The sequence below is a fragment of the Bos mutus genome, chromosome 15 (genome assembly GCF_027580195.1).
Source record: "Bos mutus isolate GX-2022 chromosome 15, NWIPB_WYAK_1.1, whole genome shotgun sequence".
Classification (NCBI taxonomy): domain Eukaryota; kingdom Metazoa; phylum Chordata; class Mammalia; order Artiodactyla; family Bovidae; genus Bos; species Bos mutus.
The window spans coordinates 16,723,349-16,741,730 of NC_091631.1; the positions used below are offsets into that span (position 1 = coordinate 16,723,349).

Sequence of the window (18,382 nt, forward strand, 5' to 3'; positions counted from 1 at the left end):
CTGAGTGCTGAAGAATTGATGCTTTTGAACTGTGGTGTTGGAGAAGCCTCTTGAGAGTCCCTTGGACTGCAAGGAGATCCAACCAGTCCATTCTGAAGGAGATCAGCCCTGGGATTTCTTTAGAAGGAATGATGCTGAAGCTGAAACTCCAGTACTTTGGCCACCTCATGCAGAGAGTTGACTCATTGGAAAAGACTCTGATGCTGGGAGGGTTTGGGGGCAGGAGGAGAAGGGGATGACAGAGGATGAGATGGCTGGATGGCATCACTGACTCGATGGACGTGGGTCTCAGTGAACTCCGGGAGTTGGTGTTGGACAGGGAGGCCTGGCGTGCTGCGATTCACGGGGTCGCGAAGAGTCAGACACGACTGAGCGAGTGATCTGATCTGATCTGATCTGATGGTTTAAACATATCTTTCTAAAGGTGAAATAAAATGCAATTATCAAACCAAGCTGGTGCTAGTGGTAAAGAACCCGCCTGCTAATGCAGGAGACGTAAGAGATGTGGGGTTCCATCCCTGGGTCGGGAAGATCCCCTGGAGTAGGGAGTGCCAAGATCCGGTATTCTTGCTTGGAGAATCCCCATGAACAGAGGATTGTAACTGGAGGGTTACAGTCCATGGGGTCACAAAGAGTCGTACACGACTAAAGCGACTTAGCATGCAGCACTCATGCATCAAAAAGATGTATAGAAATTTTAAAAATTCTGTTGCTTGGTAATCTTGTTTTGAAACTTCAGGCCAATGCCAATAGCTAACACTCACCACTAAGGAGTTTCCTTCAGTGCTGGGGGAAACTGCAATGAAATTTAAAGTTTTAACAAAATGTGTCCCTAATCAAATCAGATTTCTGACTGTCCATGCTGCTTGTGTGTCCTAGTCCATGAATCTATTCAATACACGAGTACTTTTCCATTTGTCACAATCTTATTCCCCCCTCTAATTTGTTAATTTTTCTTTAAATACAAAGAAGCAAAAGTCCACCAAATATCTATTCTTTTTATCTGAGTACCAGGTGGCAGAAACTTCTGCTCAAGAGTCATCCAATTAAAGTGTAATTTTTCAATTATGAAAAAAACACAACTGATGCAGATAAGGGGTCTTCAGGTAAACTGCTTTTGAATGTCTTGCAATATTGAAAATATAAAAAGCACAACAAGATCTTTCTGACCTCCTAATAAAAGATGAGTCAATGCTACCATCACAAAAATGTTCACATATTTACCCACCATAAAAGGGAAACTGGCCTCAGAATATCTTAGAGAAAACACAATATTATAGGCTAGTCCTGACAAATGGTAATGCTTTTACTTAATCGGTATGTTCTTGAAACCTAGGTACAGAACTGCTCCAACAAGATTCCCCAGGTCCTTAAAATAGGAATGTGTTTGGTAGGTAAAGGTCAGACTGACACAGAGGGATGGCAAGGGATGACGAGTGGGAGAAACTCAATCAGCCTGACACCCTACAAGATACGAGCCTTGTGTTATATTTTACAAATTAATAACTGCATTGGTGATGGTAAAGATGAAGGTGGAGAGGCAATACACTTCAAGGAAAAACACATTCAAGATACGCTTGCAAAACAAGCTGGGGAAAATCAAGGAGCTATTTCTATGTACCAAGCTCTCCACAGAAAGAAGAGCTTGTCCTTTCAACCACAAAGACATTTATTAAGTTAAAAAAATTATTAGACATTTCTTTTCCCATAGCTTGCTATCTCATAGCAAAACTAAAGAACTTTTTGGTCCTCAGCTAATGACTTGCCCCCTAATTAAGAACCCGAGCTGTTTTTCTGGTGGACCCTTAATTATTAATCCATCTACCACCTACCACCACTCCTGAATCAGAAGGTTAAAGGAATATATCATTCATTACTGTTAAAATCCAGAGGACAGTAAGATTGCTGTGGCTTTAGCTACAGATTTATTTTTGTAATATTCTTATTTCTATAGTCCTGTGGCAGGTGGTACCGCGAAGTCCGTTTTCACTACGCTAACAGGCATTTTCCCGACTCGTAAGTCTTTATAATGTGCTAACCTCCAGGATTTACTGCTAAATTGATATTTTTTGACAGAGGAATCTCTTATGAGGCTCTAAGACCAAGCTGCCTGTCTTGAATCCGGTCACTGAAGTTACTCAACATGTCTTTAGTGAAATGCTGATAATATGAATACTGACTTTACGAGACTGTGATGAAACTTGAGTTAACAGTATTTACATTTAAAAACTGAGAACAATGACTGAAACACAATAAGCTAGCTATTACAATAGCTCAGGGTGAGCATATGTATAGTTTGAAGAAAAGGTCTGTATCTTAATGGGAATGAAATTAAGTAGGTTAATTAGAAAATTATATTGACGTATCTACCTAGAAAATGGGCTTCCCCTGTGGCTCCGCTGGTAAAGAATCTGCCTGCAATGCGGGAGAGCTGGGTTCGATCCCTGAGTTGGGAAGATCCCCTGGAGAAGGGAAGGCTACGCGCTCCAGTATTCTGGCCTGGAGAATCCCATGGACTGCATTGTCCATGGAGTCACAGAGAGTCGGACACTACTGAGAGACTTTCAGTTCACTTCACTTCGCCTAGAAAATAAGAGTCCTGTAGAGAATTTCTTAAATGATATTTTTAAAACATTTATTTTTACCAGTTTTTCCATTTTTAAGGCTTTTTAGGAAGCCATTCCTCCTAATACTTTCCAAAGTTGTGATGACTCACGCCGGAAACAAGAAAATACACAAAAGACCTGTACGCACTGAATACTAAGTTTCCAGTTTTGCCCCATTCATAGGCTCATATACTCTCAGCTGAAAGGAATAATGACTCCAAGTTTTCTCTAAAAAAATGACTAAAATTGAAAAATTTTTTAAGAGCTTGCTCTCAAAAGCAGCTACATTTATAAATCTTAGCATCCATTTCCATTCCAAAGTTGCACGAAAGCATAGTATAAAGAGAATACCTTGGAACTCTTATTTTGATTAGTATTTAATTAACAGTTGAGATAAAGTATATTCTTGCTAATTCATCAATAATAGATAATAATTTAATTTTGGTGTCAAAATGAAATACCCACAAATAGTATGTTATTTATTAAGTAATGAAACCTAGTTAACTGTGAGAGCTGTGTAACATGGGAAGAGCTACATGGTGCTGGAAGATGAAGAGAGTTGGCCTCAACTTTGCTAACATTCATTTTGAATTAATACATTGAAAGAACAAACTCACTTGATATTTACCATTAGAAATACCAAACTGTAAAACTTGATTTTTACCTGCTCCTATAGTTTTGCTGTCTGCTGGAGAACAACTATTGCAAATGTCAAGTGGAATCTGAACACGGAACTATCCCGGCTGCAGTAGCACGACCCGGAAGGTTACACACTGCAGCGTGGGCAGCGTGAGCTTGGGCACTGCAAAGACCTAGGTTCAGATCCCAGCCGTGGCACTTCTGAGCTGAGTGCCACTCATGTAATCCCTGAGTTTGTTTCCCTAGTCTGCCTTGTAATGATGGTCGTAAAGTAGCATATACCAACCTCATAAAACTGAGAAGATTAAAGAAGATAAATAACCATAAATGTGATTCATTTTCCCTCTTATCTCTTCACTTTACAGGTAAAAGGATACTGAGGCACAGAAATGAGGTTTTTTTACCAACAGCACAGTAATTTACAGATAAAGTTGAAATGAGGCTTAAAATATTCTTGATTTAAAGATGCAAATGTGGGAAAAGATATACTAAAGACCAGTAGCTCTGCCGAGAAGGATGGTAATTTATTAAGTACCACCTTCCCTGGTGTCTCAAACGGTAAAGAATCCGCCTGCAATGCGGGAGACCTGGGTTGGATCCCTGGGTTGGGAAGATCCCTTGGAGAAGGAAATGGCACCCCACTGCAGTATTCTTGCCTGGAGAATCCCCATGGACAGAGGAGCCTGGCGGGCTGCAGTCCATGGGGTCAGAGAGAGTCCAAACGACTGAGTGACTAAGCATACACACACACCTTATAGCTAAAATGCCAGTAGAAGTGTAGAACAAGTGTAATTCATGTGATTAAAAATTTAACATATTTATATAATACTTCATGCTTTATAAAGTGCTATGACTAATACAACTTAATCTGACCACAATAGCCTTGTCTTTTAAAGACCCATTTTTTTTTATTTATAGGAGTAATAATTTCATAAACTAAGAAATCTCAGAAAAAATAAATTACTCTAAGTGTGAATAAAGAAAAATCAGGAATAAGCAATGATTTTGCTAATAGTTTCTCAACTTTTAATAAAAGCCCAAGTTTCTCTTAACTGTATATACCACACACATGTTAAATTAGAGGTTTAAAAAGTAGCTGTTAACACTTTGCTAGGAAGGAAAAGGCTGCTTGGATTGGTTGCAAAAAATATAGGTAAGGAACTTCCCTGGTTTCCAGTGGCTAAAACTCCAAGCTCCCAGTTCAGGGTTCAAACCCTGGCCAGGGAACTAGATCCCACCTGCCGCAATTCAGAGTTTGCATGCTGCGACTACAGATACTGCCTGCTGCAGTGAAGATCAAAGATCCCATGGCTGCACCTAACACTGACACTGACAAATAAATTAAAAAAAAACCAACTGGTAAGTGATAAAATGTCAAAGTAAATTGTATGTGATCAAAGAAGTAAAAGACTGCTACTAACAGAAGCTAATGGTTTTTCAAAATACATCTTTATACCTTAAATTTCAATTAAACAGTATCTTCAATATTACAAGTAGCCAAACCCCACTTTCCTTAAAACCCAGCAGTCCCCTTCTCTTGAAATCAATACAGATGCTAGAAAACAAATTTTAAAAATCCATCAAAGTATTTTAAATGATTTTAATAGAAGATTGTTGCATTTCCCATTTATAAAGTCAAAATGTCTCCTGATATATAGCATTTGCTGTAAGTAACTTACCAGAATCTTAACCATTTGTACACTGGTGATGAGGGCCATGAAAGATTCTGTTTTGGACTGGGAAACTGCATCATTGTTACTGCATTACCTGATAGCACACACCTACCCCACATATTCATAATGCTGTTATTGTTTAGTCACTAAATCATGTCCAACTTTGTGACCCCATGGACTGCAGCACATAGGCTTCCCTGTCTCCTAGAGCTTGCTCAAACTTATGTCCATTGAGTCAGTGATGCCATCCAACTATCTCATCCTCTGTCAACCCCTTCTCCTCTTGCCCTCAATTCTTCCTAGCATCAGGGTCTTTTCCAATGAGTTGGCTCTTGCATCAGGTAGCGAAAGTATTGGAGCTTTAGCATCAGCTCTTAAAATGAATATTCAGGGTTGATTTCCTTTAGGAAATATTCATAACATCCCACCGCAAATGAACATGTCAAATATTCTTAAGTTTTCCGTTCGTTAAAGCCCCTGACCTGGCAGAGACTCTAATCAATGGATCTTATATATTGTGGCCAAATTAACTTGAAAGCGACTATACACTGTTATTTCCTTTTCCAAAAGTCAACAAGTCAACAAGTTTCCACGTCACATTTAAAATAATGGTTAATTCTTACCTGCAACACACTTCATTCTTTTATTTCATCACTTCACTTGACCATGATGCAATGTGTAATGAGGATAAATTTTCCTTGAAAACTAAGAATTGTTATTTTTATTTTTCTCCCATACTCTCAGTACAATATATTAACTCACAGCACCACCTATCTTTGAATAAAGGTTAGGAAACTAGGTTTACTTTTAGCATAATGCCCAAATATCTAGCCTTTACAATTTAGTGTGAAATTAAGTCCAAAATGCCAAAAGGAAAAAAAAAAAAAAAAAAAAATCTGAAAGCAGAAGTTCCATTTGACATGTACACTCAAACCAGTACATATCAATTTCTTAGCAATGTTTCAAGAGTCTGGCCAGCAGCATACTAAAGCTTTTAATCTGCCAGAAAATAGTCAGTGAGCAAACCATGCCTGAAAATGTTAAGTACAAGTTGCAGTCAGGGAGAAGCAGGGCCATTTTGACTTATCAATTCTAATATTCACTGATATTTTCATGCCCAAGTGTTACCTGGAATATGTGTTGCCTTTCCTTTAGCAGTCTTCTCAACATTTTGGTCATTTCCCTTATTTAAATTAGAAAGGATAAAAAAAATAGGTATAAAGTTTCATTTTCATATCCTGTCAGTACTATAAATAAATATAAATTTAAAATGTGGAAGATAGCCTGCTCATATAGCACATAGTTCATTCTCTGTAACCATCCCAATCAAAGACACCATGCTGCTGCTGCTGCTAAGTTGCTTCAGTCGTGTTCGACTCTGTGTGACCCCATAGACGGCAGCCCACCAGGCTCCCCTGTCCCTGGGATTCTCCAGGCAAGAACACTGGAGTGGGTTGCCATTTCCTTCTCCAATGCATGAAAGTGAAAAATGAAAGTGAAGTCACTCAGTCGTGTCCAACTCTTAGCGACCCTATGGACTGCAGCCTACCAGGCTCCTCTGTCCATGGGATTTTCCAGGCAAGAGTACTGGAGTCGGGTGCCATCGCCTTCTCTGCAAGGACACCATACCTCTTTCTCAAATCAGTGTTACTTCTCTGACCCTTCCATACACCTAGGCAGTATAGATATATTAGGGAAACACTGTTAGTCAGAATGAATGAGCATCTATATCAACGGCTGAGAACTCAAGCCATGAGAAGCAACTGATTATAGGAAAAGCTTGGCTGTGATGTCCATGAAGAATTAAAATGTCTTGAATTAATGGAGCATCTCTCCTGTGGAAGGCAGGACAGCTCTGAAAGGCAGGCGGGGCCAAGTCTCATCACCCACTTCACCTACCAGGAAACAGATGTGACTGCAGATCAGTGTAGTGACTACCGATCAGACGTGCCTACAGAAGAGTGTTAGTCCACTGCAAAGCAAAAACTCCAGGCCAAGGGTGACTTACGGCTGCTTTGTGCTCTATTCCTTAGATATAAAAATTAGAAGAAAAAAATGTTTTTTCAGTTAAAATGAACTGAAAATAATGTGACTTATGAAAGTTATTTTGAAAATGGCATTTGGTTACAATTTTTAGTATAACTGTTAACATGACAAAAGTTTTGAAGACTATTTTTAAAGAACGGCTGAGTAACTGGATTAAGCATCTTAGCAATTGATACACTGGGGCTCTAATTATTTTAGAAAGCTCTTTTGTTATAGCGTAAGTAGTTCATCACGTCATAGTATACAACTTATACCACAAGTAACTGGTAGTCACTGGTAAATTAAATCCATCCAATTCCAGTTATAGTTAGTCTGTCAACTGTAGCAGAGTTGTTAAAATAAGTTCTTCTAACCTTTACAAGAAGTAGTCAAACTTTCATATTACCAATGGAATAAAAAGATAGTTCTCACCTGCTTGATAGGTCTTCTCTTCTACTCTTTCTGAAGTTTTACATTCCACATCCATTATTTTCCTAATGTCATATTACAGGTGACCCCGGAACAACATGAGTTTGAACTGTGCACGTCCACTTAACACATGGAATTTTTTCATTAAGTACCTACTATAACCCAAGCCCCATTTGGTTGAATTCCCGGATGCAGAACCAGGGATACGAGGATTGACTGTAAACTTAAACACAGATTTTCAACTACATGGGCCACCACTACCTACCTTGAGTTGTTCAAGGGTTAACTGTAATTTTAAATTCCTTCTCTCCTTCTGTAGGATCTCATTGAAGCTGTTCCAGGGAAATTACTAATCTATTTCAAGGTACTAAACTTCTGTGCCCTAATGTTTAAAATACAATAGAAATGTTTATATTTTCTTATAGCTTATTGCACAATATAAACTTGATTAAAATGTATTAACAACACATTGTGTTCAAATCAACACTAAATTAAGATGTTTGGCAGGAAATTGCATGATTTATTTTAATATATTCCAACTCAGTATGAAGGTAAGCGAGCAGTTTATTTCTGAAGTTTTAGATATTTTAACTATAATTCATTATCAAAACAAATATTTTGGTCTCTTTTTCCTTCTTTAATTTTTTAAAAAATTCTTCTTTAAGTTCACAGTGTCATGGAAGTGTAAAATAAGACTGATAAAAACCGCTTTAAAACATATGGCTTTATATACATAAAAAATTCAATAATGTTGCCACAACCCCTAATGCAGTGTGATTCTTATTTATTTACTAGTATCCAGAATAAACTTCTGTACATATTAAATTGTTCAAGTATATCTAGAGCAGTGCTTGTAAAAGTGAGGTCCCACTGCTACAATAACGGGTATCTCTTTGAAGACCACTTCTAATTCCAATACAATTAAGGGAGAGTTCTAAAATTTTTTGATTTTACAGTTTATCATACATCCTCGAATATCCTAAAATGCTCCACTGAGCCAAACATCTAATTTAATTTACATCTAGTTTAACATCCCTTTAGTACAGCACCAGTGGTTAAACTAAAAATGCATCTGACTAACCAAATGTTTTCATTCTTCTATTAGTTACAGTTTATTATTTACTTCCACAAGATCAAACCCAAATGAAAATGAAGACAACTCAGGTCAAACTCTTTCACCTTAAATAAAGGTGAAACATTTCACCCACTTCATACTTAAATACCTAATTGTTCTCCTATAGTGTATGTTTCTCAGTAACAGCAATACAATTAACTAAGCCAAAGACCAACTTCTTATCTTTGAGGATCAGGCAAGTCGGAGAGGATTCTCCAGGTTTGCTTTAAAACTTTCCAGAAACCTGGTGGCCAGTTCATCGTCTACCACCCGGCTGTCACTGGACATGGTGACCGTTATGAGCTGACGTTGCTGCAGCTGGGCATTCCCCTCTTCATCCTGAGTGAGCTTCAGCACAGGTCGGAATCTCCCTACCGCCAAAATGCAGGCCTGAGGAGGGTTGATCACGGCAGTAAATTCATCGATGCCAAACATCCCCAAGTTGGAAATACTAGGGGAAAATAAAAAGCTCTGTAGGTGGTATGTCTTTAACCAAAGAACCCTTTCCCTGAGTCATACATTTTTACTTTACTGAAAAACTGTGCCCAGTTACTCAAAGACCAAAGACAAAGAATACCATTTACTATAGAATCAAAAAGAAACCAAGTAACAACACACAAATACTCTATCTAATATATAAACATATATTCAGCATTGAACTGTAAACCCCAGGCAGAGAAATATAGCAAGAAAAAGAAACAGAAAAAAAAAAGAACTAGAAGAGTATAAGGGTTAGAAAAAAGAAATAAAACTTTGTTTGAACATGAACTGACTGTGTACAAAGAAAATTTAAGCATCTACAGATAAACAAGTAACATAAGCGAATTTAGCTAAACTACTAGATAAGTCAATGTAAAAATTTGTATCTATATACAAGTTGCTTTCATTAGAAAAAATTAAAATAATACCATTTATAATAGTATAAAAAAATCTAAATCTAATAAAACATATTATCTGATCCCTAAACAAAAAATTACAAAATACAGCTGAAAGAAATCAAAGAACTAAGTAAACACTGGTTTATACCATGTTCATTCACTAGAAGACTCAATGCTATAAGGATGTCAATTCTCCTTAACCTTAAATCGATCAAACAATTCAATGCAATCCCAACAAAAATCCCAGCAAGATCACTGCATGTGTGTATGCAAAAAGACAAGCTGATTTAAAATTTTATTTGGAAATCCAAAGCCAGGAAAGACAAGCTTGATGGTGAACAAAACTGGAAGACTCTCACTGTCACAGATCAGAAATTACGGTTAGCTTGTATTAGCAAGCAAAGGACAAACAGACCAACTGAAAAGGAGAGAGAGATCAGAAAAGAACCAAACATGGTTACCTTCTCAATGCTACGGAGTAGTAATGGTTTCAATAACTGACATTTAGTCAATTAATTATCCACATGGGGAAAAAAGAGAACTTTGACCTTTACCTCCATATCACAGACAAAATCTGATTTCAGACAGATAGTAATCTATACGTGAGAAATTATAAAGCTCACATAGAAAAATGAAACTTCATGACTCTGGGATAGACAATAATTCCTAGCAGGAAAAAAAAAAAAAAAGAATACTAACAACAAAGAAAAATACTGATAAATAGGATTTTATTAACTCAGAACTTCTGTTCATTAAAAAACACCATCAGGAAAGTTTCAAAGGCAAGGTACAAAGTGGGAAAAGTATTTGAAATAATATATATCCTAAAAAGTCTGTGTATCAGGGAAAAAGAAACTCCTATAAAACATTTTAAAAAACGGACACAAACTTTAGCAGGCATTTTACCTGATAAGGGACTTCCCTGGTGGCTCAGACGGTAAAGCGTCTGTCTACAATGTGGGAGACCCGGGTTCGATCCCGGGGTCAGGAAGATCCCCTGGAGAAGGAAATGGCAATCCACTCCAGTACTATGGCCTGGAAAATCCCATGGACAGAGGAGCCTGATAGGCTACAGTCCATGGGGTCGCAAAGAGTCGGACACGACTGAGCGACTTCACTTTCACTTACCTGATAAGTAACCAGATACCCAAATGGCTGACAGATAAATGAAGACAGTATTCAACATCATTAATTTTCATTTCCCTTGGGCTTCCCAGGTAGTATCAGTGGTAAAGAACTTGCCTGCCAAAGCAGGAGATGTATGAGACACAGGTTTGATCCCTGGGTCGGGAAGATCCCCTGGAGGAGGGCATGGCAACCCACTCCAGTTTTCTTGCCTGGAGAATGCCTTGGACAGAGGAGCCTGGTGAGCTACAACCCCAAGACTCACTAAAACCTAATAATACCAAGACTTAACAGACTATGAAGCAACAGAAATTCTCAGACACTGTTGATGGAAGCAAAAAATGGTGGAACCATTTTGAAAAGCTATCTGGCAGAATCTATTAAAGATATAAACCCAGCAATTCTACTTTCAGGTTTATACAAAAAAAAAATACATACATATAGTCACCATAAGGCACTGACAAGAATGTTCATGGCATCAGCATTTGTAAGAGCACTAATTGTGAACAACACAAATGCCCACCAATAGTGAAATGGACACTAGCATATTTATACAGAATACTACAAAATGCTACAGTGCAATAGTAAATGACTCTCACACAACATAGCTCATCTCACAGACACTAATGCTGAATGAAAGAAGTCAGACACTGAAGAGTATGTATTTATATAAAGATCAAAGTTGGCAAAACAAAAACGTTGGTAATAACTTTCAGAACTGTGGTTACCCTCTAGGGGGTCAGAATTAGGAGGGATAAAGGGAGGCTTATGACATGGAGGTAATGTTCATAATCTTGCTTTGGTCGGTTACACAGATTTCTTCACTTTGTAAAACATTCCAGCTACATTCAGTATACTTTACTGTATGTAAGTTACACTTAAACAAGAATAGAGCTGATGATAACTCAAGAGTCAGTGTTAATATTTTACCCCAAGGGACCTAACCCCAAGGAACCTTAAAATAAATCACAAGTAGAAAAAAAATAGTTGAGGTTTATAAACCTACTTACTATATGTCAGAACCCAAATGTCATTCTATGAACATCTGAATGGGCTAACCAGCTAACCCTAATGGCTTTCTACTAGCTTTGATATGAAAGCCTAACTAGTCTGAAGAACATTTGCACATATTCTCATGTCTAAAGTAAGATATTTAGCTTAAATTTTAAAAAAATTTCAGAAAATAAAACAGGTTGACAAGTACGTTATGAATCTTATGTCTGTTTCATGCTACCAATAATTAAGAGTTTAAATTTTACCTAAAAGATCCTCCTTGATATTCTTCAGGTAACAATTTTCCATCTCTGGCTTTCTTTGATAGAGCCTGAGAAAAATATAAACAGAGTGTGATAACCAACACTACATTATATAGCTGATTTTGTCACTTTAAATATTTTTATAGGGTACACTCTCATCTTTGATAGGCCTTGACTTTATAAGAGAGTATACATACATGTACATATACATTTTAAAATTATATATATAATTTTCTCTAACACACTTAAAAATGAGTAAGTTAGAGCACAGTTAATCCAAGCTATAAATCTGTGAATCAAAACTCTAGAAAAACCATTTCCCTTTAAAAACTGTTCAAATATTGGAAATTATCTTATATACTATGCAGAATGTTTCAGTGTTCTTTATATATACAATGCAATTTTCTGCTTTGCCTATAAACTTTTTTTCTTGCAAGAAAAAGTATGAGAAGAGCCCTTTTTGTTAATCGAGTACCTTTTAAATAAATTATTCAATGGCAACAATCTCACAACCAGCACATCAATTTTCATCTTTCAGCATTTGCTTCTCTTACCCATAACAGATTAATTTCAAATAGTTGTTAAAAAAACCAAAATTTTATATTTACTTCACAATATTATAAGCAGCTTCAGTGTTGTCACTCTTTATAACTGATTTTTTTAATGTCTGTTTAACATTCTAAAGATTGCATCTGCCACAATTCAGTCATTTTCCTAGTGGTGTACTTTGGTTAATTTGTTTCTTTTGAATTATTTCACATGATTTCTCAGAAGTGGAATTACAAAGCCCTAGAAAATGGACTTTTTGTTGTTGTTTTTGATCCTATAGCTAACGCATTTCCTGAATGAGCTAGTCTACGCTGCTACAAGGGATGTAAAAATGTAGTCATTTCATATCACGCTAAAGCTAATGTCTAAAAACTTAAAGAGGGAAAGACAGATAATACTCTGAAAGCGAAAAGCAGTTGAATTTTTCTCTACTTGTACTTGCAATTAACCATACTTCTCTTAATTTTTATTTTTCAATGTTTCAAAAGCAAGGGGACAGAGATTGAATCATTACATATGAATAATAAAGAATTATTTTAGAGAGTAGGGATAAATGAAGCTATTGTCATTGGGTAGATGATACAAATCTAGGACTTATTCAATATGATGTATTATATAGATAATAAAGATACATTTACAATTACCACTGGTAGCTATTTAATTTTAAATCATAGATAATTCAATTTTTGAAAAATAAAACATTCTTTAAAAATCTAAAAATGATCTCAACACATCATTGTGACTTACTGCCAAATGCGTCAATTACAGATTTATATTATTAGTATACAGTTACTTAAAAAACTATATAGATCCGGAATGAAAAATTAAGAGATGAATTTAGACCTGTACTTGGAATATCACAAACAGAACAATCAACAAATGCATTTTTTTCCTGCCTTAAACAATATAACTTCACATGATCTGAACAACAAGCACATATCATATGAACTTTAAAAGCTTTTCTCTAAAGGCAGATGATCACAACACATCCTGCTAAGTTACCAGGCTAAAAGAAATAAAAAACATTTATTATTAAAAAAAAAAACCAACAGACTGCAAGCATACATAATACACTTTTAAAAAATCTCTATAAACCCAAAACATATCAGTAGGATATTCACGTCAATGAACTCAAGAGAGCATAGAGTAAGGATAGATTTTGATAAGTATCACTGCTTCTAAAAGTAACTAATCCTCATTGGTATCTCCTGGTAACGTGAACTTAAAAATCAAAGCACGTGTTCCTTGAACCATCCAGTTGACAGGACGTAGTACAAGCTAACTAGCAACTATTTCTAAAATTACCTCGTGCGTGCATGCTAATTCGCTTCAGTCATGTCCGATTCTTTGTGACCCTATGGATCGTAGACCACCAGGCTCCTCTGTCCATGCGGATTCTCCTGGCAAGAATACTGGAGTGGGTTGCCATGCCCTCCTTCAGGGGATCTTCCCAACTCAGGGACTGAGCCCGTGTCTCCTGCATTGCAGGTGGATTCTTTACTGCTAAGCCACCAGGGAAGCCCAAAATATATCACATGCCTTACTAATTCATTCAAAAAATTTACTGGCTACTAATGAGGTAAACTTTGCTTCAGTCTCTTAAAACTACTGTAATTAACGAAGAATAGCATAGAATTTGAAGCTTGTTACTGTATTACTTTATTTAGGAAATATAAACCTGAACTTTGCTGAGGCATGCCTTTAGTCCCACACACTGACAACCTTGTGATTCTTAAGCGTCAAGAAGTACTCAGAGCAGGCGTTCTTAACTTGGAGCCCATGGATAGATAGTCACAATCTAACAAATTCCTTGAAAAACTATTTCTAACCTTCCTTTAAATAAATTCAACTATTTGAATATAGTTTAATTTAAATAAATTCAACTAGTTGAATATATAAATTCAACTATTCAACTGAGCAACTATTATCTTCTAAGCACCATCCAGAATTAGATATATGGTAATGAACAAGACAGTCAACATCAGAGTGTCAGGAACATAGAGGGGTCGACAAATAAATAAACAAGGTGAATTCAAAGACTTATAAACCATATGAAGACAATAAATAGGGTAATTGTTTATTCAGGAACTACTTTAGCTATGGAAGCCACAGAAGGCCTAAGAAAGTGGCATTTGAACTGAGAAACGCCTGGGTTTAAACAAACAACTTCTAGTGCTTTCTAGATGCAACACTGTGGCAAATTTCTTAAAAGTGCTAAATCTCAGTTTCTTCAATTTGAAGTTAAGGTTCCAACTATGATATAAAGCTATTAAGATTGAGTGAAGTGCTTAGCCTACTGTCTGGTACATTATAAGATAAGATAAAGAAGTGAAAGTCGCTCAGTCGTGTCCAACTCTTAGAGACCCCACAGACTATACAGTCCATGGAATTCTCCAGGCCAGAATACTGGAGTGGGTAGCCTATCCCTTCTCCAGGGGATATTCCCAACCCAGGAATCAAACCAGGGTCTCCTGCACTGCAGGTGGATTCTTTACCAACAGAGCTATGAGGGAAGCCCTGCTGCTGCTGCTGTTAAGTCGCTTCAGTCGTGTCCGACTCTGCGCGACCCCACAGACGGCAGCCCTAAGTGGAATGTTAATCACCAATCTTGAAGCGGGAGAGAGGCAGGCAGAATGGGAAGCTTAGACAAGTAGCCAGAGCGAACAGACCCAGGAGCTGCTGGGAGTTACAGGAAATGCTCAAAGACCACCAGAGGCCCTGGGACATTCCCAAGGGCTGGGAGGGCCCTTCCCACTGCTGGCAGGTGGGTGACACTGCTTCCTCACCACCTCAACTTAGTTTCTTTTAGGATGCAAGGAACAGTGAATGCTAACATAGCTGCTTTAAGAATCATATTATAGGACTAAAATGGATAAACTGGTTAGAATCAAAGAAATCTCCCTGCAACAGTTAATTTTTAACTCTATAGTTAAAGGAAATTCTAACGCTACTGTTTAATCTAATCACATATCAATGTCATAAAAACACTAAAATTACATGCATTTTTCACTGCTGCTGAAAACTGTTCATGAAAAAAAGGTGTGCAGTATCTAAGTAATCCAACCTTTATTACTTTAACTTTTGAATACCACCCTTCAATTTTAAAAAAGTTCCTTTTTTATATATAAAAACACTCTGCAAACCTTTCCAAAGAGGAGGGAAGAAAGATCTACGTATACAAATTCCACTAAGGTCACTTTAATTATATTTAACTCTAAGATCCAAGACTATGCATTTTAAATTAAATTACCTTCCATTCACTGGAGCTTCACTGGTAGCTCAACTGGTCAAGAATCCACCTGCAATGCAGGAGACCCTCGTTCAAGTTCTGGGTTGGGAAGATCTTCTAGAGAAGGGATAGGCTACCCACTTCAGTATTCTTGGGCTTCCCTGGTGGCTCAGCTGGTAAAGAATCTGTCTGCAGTGCAGGAGAACTGGGTTCCATCCTTGGGTTGGGAAGATCCTCTGGATAAGGGAAAGGCTACCCACTCTGGCCTGTATTCTGGCCTGGAGAATTCCACGGACTGTATAGTCCATGGGGCTGCAAAGAGTTGGACATGACTGAGCAACTTACACTTTCCATTCATTTATTTATCTGGGGTAAGTAGGTCTACATATTTATACAGCTCCATAAAGAAGTCTTATATTCTACTTTTTAATCCCCCTTATAACTTGTTTTACACACACACACAGACACACACACACACACATATATACGTATCTCAGGTCATTGATAAATGGAAAAAGAATCACTTATCTAAATGAATCTGAAATTTTCAAAGGTAATACTTCAAGACCTGGGATACTTCTGCCAAAAATTACCCTTGGATATTAATTGAGGCTGTCAAAGCTGACCTATTGTGTATGTTCCTTGCCTATTCAATGCAGTAATTTTGGTGAGAGCTGATTCTTCCGTATTAGAGCCCAGGGGAAAACACAAAAATTTTGCTTCTGGAATACTAAGTACTTTCAGTGGTCTCAACCCTAGAGAAGAAATGAATAAACTTTTAACAATAACGTCCTATGAAAAGTGAGCACTTTAATAAAAATATAGTTTCAGCTTTAACTTTAAAATCTATCTAAAATATTATATTTAGGGTCAAATTATGGACTCTGGGAAATAAAGCAGTCATCTGTAGCTTGAATGCAGCTAGCCCTAAATATGCATGTTATTTCTGAAAGTTTGAATGCAAAATAATCTTAGAATGGGTTGTATCTGGATCAAAACTTAAAAATATGTATACATAATTGATAATCATTTCAAAATACCAAAAATCTCTCTCTTTCTCTCTCTCTCTCTCTCACACACACATCTATCTCACAGTGTGACTGGATCATGTCAAGTCTTTCCCAGAAAGTAAATTCTAACATTTTGCAAGTATAGTATTGCTTAAGACCTACCTTTACAGAATCAGCAATCTCCTGTAGACCCTTAGCAGCAGCATCTTTTATGACTGGTGTAATTAGACCTCTATCTGTTGCCACAGCCACTGAAATGTCAATAGAGGGCAGTTGCTTTGCACCCTCTCCGTCCCAGCTTGCATTAACATTAGGCATTTGCTAGAAAGTACAAGTAGAAAAAAACATGTTATTAAAGAAGGAGCTTTAGACTAAGATTATTAGAGAAAAATAATTAATGTCATGCATTTTTGAAAGTGAATATAGCTAGAATAAAGGAAAGAAAAATTTGATTTGAAAAAAGTGGTTTGTACCTCTATATTAAATAACTTTTATGTTTGGGAAGAATAAACACACTATCTTTTTTGAAGCAAGCTTAAGGAAATTCTGATGATACATACATGTTTTGATCTCTTTATATCATGGTTAAGAAAAAGGTTTTTTTTCTTAAATCTAATTGCTAGGGAATATTTAATGTTTGTGAGCCTTCCTGCCTCATATGATGACTGACATGACTTTGAGGAGAAGAGAAGAGAAGAGGGTAGAGTGGTATTGACATTCAACCACATTATTCCTGTGCCATAAGGGAACCTGACTTCTTAGGGTAGCCCTGGGAGATATTAGCAGACCCTTAATAAATGACTTCCCTATTTAAGAGAGATTTCCTAGGTTTCATTAACATATGCTATATACTATATATGGGGCTTCGCTGGTGGCTCAGTGGTAAAGAATCTGCTTGCTAATGCAGGAGACATGGGTTTGATCCCTGGGTTGGGAAGATGCCCTGGAGAAGGAAATGGTAATGTGGCAACCCACTCCAGAATTCTTGCCTGGGAAATCCCATGGACAGAGGAGTCTGACAGGCTACAGTCCATTGGGTCGCAAAGAGCCAGACATGACTTAACAACTAAAACAGCAACATATACTACATATGAGCATGTATATATTTAATATACATACAACTACACTGAGAATGAAAAAAACGGAAGAAATTACCAAATGCCTGGAAACAGTGTGTATTGATAATGTTGTCAACTATCACAAGAGGAAATGATGCTGAAAAATGGAAATCAACAACTAATTTCTTTTCAAAAAATTCATTGCTTTCTGCCAAGTTAGATCCAGGCCTCCTAAGCATGTCATTTAAGCACAGCAATCCACAATTTGATTCCACCCAATCTCTCTAATTTTACTCCTGACCACTCTCTTAAGATGAATTTTCACTTAGGTTTCTCACAGTTATGCTACACTGATTTCCATTTCATCACTGTTCAACTACTCATTTCACTTCTCCGTCTTTCAAGGCTCAACTCTTTTATTCAATGATGCCACTATGTCCAAATAATAAAGCCCCAACCTCCAGAGGATTTTAAATTCTTCATAGATAATAATGAAATGAAAGAAGAAAATAAAACAAACCCTCACAAATGAAGAATATCTGGCCCCCAAAATTAGAGACTACTTTAGAAGCCAAAATTACCTGGGCTTTACTACTTACTTTAAGTGTAACAGCTGCTGCCTTGATGATAAAATCGTTTACTGATACTTTAATGTCATCTGAAAGAAAAATAAGCATATGATGGTTAATATTCAAAATAAAACTTTAAAATGAACAATTATGATTTCAAACTTAAACTATGAACTTTACTGACAAACAATGGTAAAAAAATATATACAGGTCTTTGTTTGC

At 36.9% G+C, this 18,382-nt stretch overlaps 1 protein-coding gene and 1 long non-coding RNA gene across 5 annotated transcripts in view; both read right to left on the bottom strand.

Moving 5' to 3' along the window:
- LOC138990988 (uncharacterized) overlaps positions 1-18,382 on the bottom strand; it is a 426,908-nt gene that overhangs the window by 22,765 nt on the left and 385,761 nt on the right. The gene's annotated exons all lie outside the window — the stretch shown is intronic.
- Positions 8,140-18,382, bottom strand: part of PDHX (pyruvate dehydrogenase complex component X) — a 75,138-nt gene continuing 64,895 nt past the window's right edge. Inside the window, exons 8-12 of one of the 4 annotated variants that reach the window (XR_011467012.1) lie at positions 18,191-18,249; positions 16,696-16,854; positions 13,600-13,771; positions 11,749-11,813; positions 8,884-8,937 (exon numbers count right to left, since the gene is read on the bottom strand). Coding sequence is in view for 2 of the 4 variants with exons in the window: in XM_005890897.3 (XP_005890959.2) it covers positions 8,679-8,937; positions 11,749-11,813; positions 16,696-16,854; positions 18,191-18,249 (542 nt within the window). In the remaining 2 variants the exon portion in view is untranslated. Of the gene's footprint in view, positions 8,938-11,748; positions 11,814-13,599; positions 13,772-15,619; positions 15,836-16,695; positions 16,855-18,190; positions 18,250-18,382 lie in introns of those variants that run through there. The other 3 variants (XR_011467013.1, XM_005890897.3, XM_070383572.1) reach the window with 3 other exon arrangements.